The 3110-nt window shown below is 49.8% G+C and overlaps 1 protein-coding gene across 1 annotated transcript in view; it reads right to left on the bottom strand.

Annotated features, from left to right (window-relative positions):
- Nucleotides 1-1564: 1564 nt before the first annotated feature.
- Nucleotides 1565-3110, bottom strand: part of UBQLN4 (ubiquilin 4) — an 11842-nt gene continuing 10296 nt past the window's right edge. Inside the window, exon 11 of the mRNA XM_006032613.2 lies at nucleotides 1565-2780. Within this exon, the coding sequence (XP_006032675.1) occupies nucleotides 2628-2780 (153 nt within the window). The 3' untranslated portion in view covers nucleotides 1565-2627. The remainder of the gene's footprint in view (nucleotides 2781-3110) is intronic.

Consider the following 3110-nt stretch of genomic DNA (forward strand, 5'->3'; position numbering starts at 1 on the left):
CTGGACTGAGCCGTTGCCTCTGGGACAGAAGCGGCACAAAGCGTGGTGCAGGAGGGAAGCAGCTGTGACTTTCAGCTCACATCTGCTTCTGCGGCATCCTGAGACTCCGTCAAGCCAACGCCAGATGCCAGCCGTGTGTGCAAGGACGGGCTGAAGTATCACGCCTGGAGACAATGGGCCTGCTGACTGATGGCCACTCAGCCTGTATCTCATCGCTCAGCCCAGAGGATCAGCACTGAAAGGGGGAGGGTGGGAGAACAAAACAAAAGGAATTTGTATTTTCCACACCACTCACAGACACCCACCCTACTGCACTGCAGGGTACAAAAGACCCATCCTCTAAGAATCACCCCCGTTTTTTTAAAGGTGACCTGCAAGTCTTGAGTCAATTTCCACTTTGCCATGAATTAAAAACAGCAACTTTTTTGCTTTGATATTTTTCCCTTTCTTTTTCTGCAGTGAGTTTTTCTCCACCCCGCCCCCACCTTCCTTTTTTTCAACCGTTAAAAGATTCAGGTTTTGTCTCATTTCAAAGACTGACAGCTGGGAAAGCTAGTGAAGAAGTGACAGTCCAAGGAGTGAAAATGGTGCAGATGAAAAAGGAAAGGAGCTGGAGACTGTCATCGTCACTAAAAAAAATTTTTAAACATCACCATCTAATCACTTGAGTAACCAGAGGAAGGGGAGGGGGGCTAATCCGACAAGCTACACGAGATCAAAGACTGCCCGTGCCTCGTCTCCAGTGGGTTTTAGGCTGAGATCCATTGCCTAGATTACACTCTCTGTGTGAAAACACCTTTTTCAGGAGAATCAGCCTGACCTCAGCTCTGTTTCAATGGCCATGTTCTACTTAACTCCAGTGAGGAATTGACATTTTGGAGAAAAGAAGCCTTTGTTCAATCTCCAACCGCCTCCTAACCACCCTTTCTTCCCCCCAGCACAGTTATTGGTGGAAATTAAGCAGCGTTTAGGCTGCTATTGGCAGTTATAAAGGAGCAAAAGAAATGACAGGCCCCGAATCTTTAGCATGTTCTCTCTCACCATGAGAAAGGTCACTAGCAGATTGCCATTTAATAAGCTGTCTGTGGCCATGCAAAACTGGGCTCGAGTCTGCCACAATCTTGGCCTATGTTTATGGGCAGCAGAGATTTCAGGGCACCAGAGTCTTCACAGCACTGGGGCTACACGACCCATACTGGCACTGATTTTGTGTCCACGTGATTCACACCAGCACAGCTTACCTGGGGAGGGAACTAGACTAGCACTCACAGCTGGGCAAGTCAGGTTTACCGGGATATAGGCACACTGGCCAGATGTTTCTGTTGAAGACATCAGCAGCACAACAGCTAAAACCACCTCTAATTAAAATAGTTGTCGTTACACACTTCAGAGTCAACACCCACCCAGAGGCAATTTGAATGCCTTCAGACTACGGCCTCTGGGTTTCTGCAGGCAAAGGGCCCAGAAAGGCAGGAGAGGGGCTGTGCAGTGCTCTGCCCAAGCTGACCAGCCCTAGGCTGCGCTGGAGGGACTCCAGGAAGATACAGAGAACCAAGGGCAGACAGATGGTTGTGCGTATTTATTTCCTTTTTTTTTCTTCTTTTTTTTGATAAAAATGGTATGCAAATTACATCACCGCAGAGGCGGGAAACTGCCCCACTGGTCACAGGGTGGGGGGGGAAGTCTGCGTGCCCCCAGAGGAGAGAAGGAGGGCTTGTACAAAGAGGGAGGAGGACTCCCAACACTTCCAGCAGGGAGAGAGATCCTTGTTCAGTTGTGTTGTGTTTTTAAAAACTTTCAAAAGGAAAAAAAAATTCCCAGGTCACAGCACCCACAAGGGCCAGAGCCTCTGCCCCTCACCCCCCGCCCCACAGTGGCACAGGAGACCCACACTGCTCAGGCCCCTCGCCGCTTCTCCAATATCTGCCCAAACTAGGGCTCAATTCTGAGGCCAAGGTGACCTTGGTTCTCAACTACATCAAGGCTCCTTCACACCACTCACTCAGCAGAAAAGGGGCCAGAAAACCAGTGCAATCTACTCTAAAAGCCGCTAGAGAGAAGCGGAAGGGGCCTCAGCGTAAAAGGAACTCCAGGCTCAGAGTTTCAGATGGAAGGACGAAGACAAATTACATCAGCAACTGCAAGTCACTTCAATTTCTCTTTTGATCCGTTCCTGATAAGATGCTGGGGGTGGGGAGGGGGAGGGGGAACAAACTTTGCTTAAGTTTAAATATTTGCCTGAAGAATGGGTAGGGAGGGAAGAATGTACAGTTAAAAATCAAGCTACTCAAAACACAATCATTCAGGTAAGTCACTAGAAGTAAATCGCCTCTACCATCTAGAGAGAGAGAAGAGTGTCTGAGACAGGGCATATTTAAGAAAAATACACATCTGAACTCTCTGTGGCCACTTGATGAGAACTGGAATCCACGTACAAGCCAGTTAAAGAACATTTCAACATGAAATCTTAACTTAGGAGGAATGTCAGGGCTAAGCTGCATCTCTCTTTGTGTTTTAAATACATGGACAGCTGTCAGAGGGCATGACAATGACGGTGGGTTGCCTTGAAAGATCCCCCTGTGCGTGCGGGTATGTGTGGGTGCATCGGTGGGACAGCGCCGCTGAGTTTAGGAAGGCTGGGAGCCCAGCAGTCTCTCAATAGCCGCATTGATGTCTCCACCAGTGGCGATGAGGGCCTGGAGGTTGGCCTCACGGTTGATGAAGCCCATGGCGTTCAGCTGCTCCAGCTGCTGTTGAAATCGCACTTCAGGACTCTGCGCCTAAGAGAGGGAGGAAGGCAAGACCTCAGAGAGGACTTACAGCCCAGAGACGCAGGGCCACACATCCCACCCTGCTAGTGTCAGTGAGCCAGCTCCCAAGAGGCACTTACAGGGAGGCAATGGAGTTGCGCCCGGTGATGCCAGCTGAGGATTTAAATTAAAAACCATTAAGGACTGGGAGAATTGTATGCTTGCAACGATAAGGGATGGGAATCTCCATAGCTGTTGCTCTGACCTACCTGGTAGGGTGGGACTGACAGAGCTCTGCTGGCCAGGGGCACCGAAAAGGCCCAAGTCTGGGCACAGCTGTGCCAACAGGCGGGGATTCCT

The sequence above is a fragment of the Alligator sinensis genome, unplaced genomic scaffold (genome assembly GCF_000455745.1).
Source record: "Alligator sinensis unplaced genomic scaffold, ASM45574v1 scaffold811_1, whole genome shotgun sequence".
In the NCBI taxonomy this organism is placed as follows: Eukaryota; Metazoa; Chordata; order Crocodylia; family Alligatoridae; genus Alligator; species Alligator sinensis.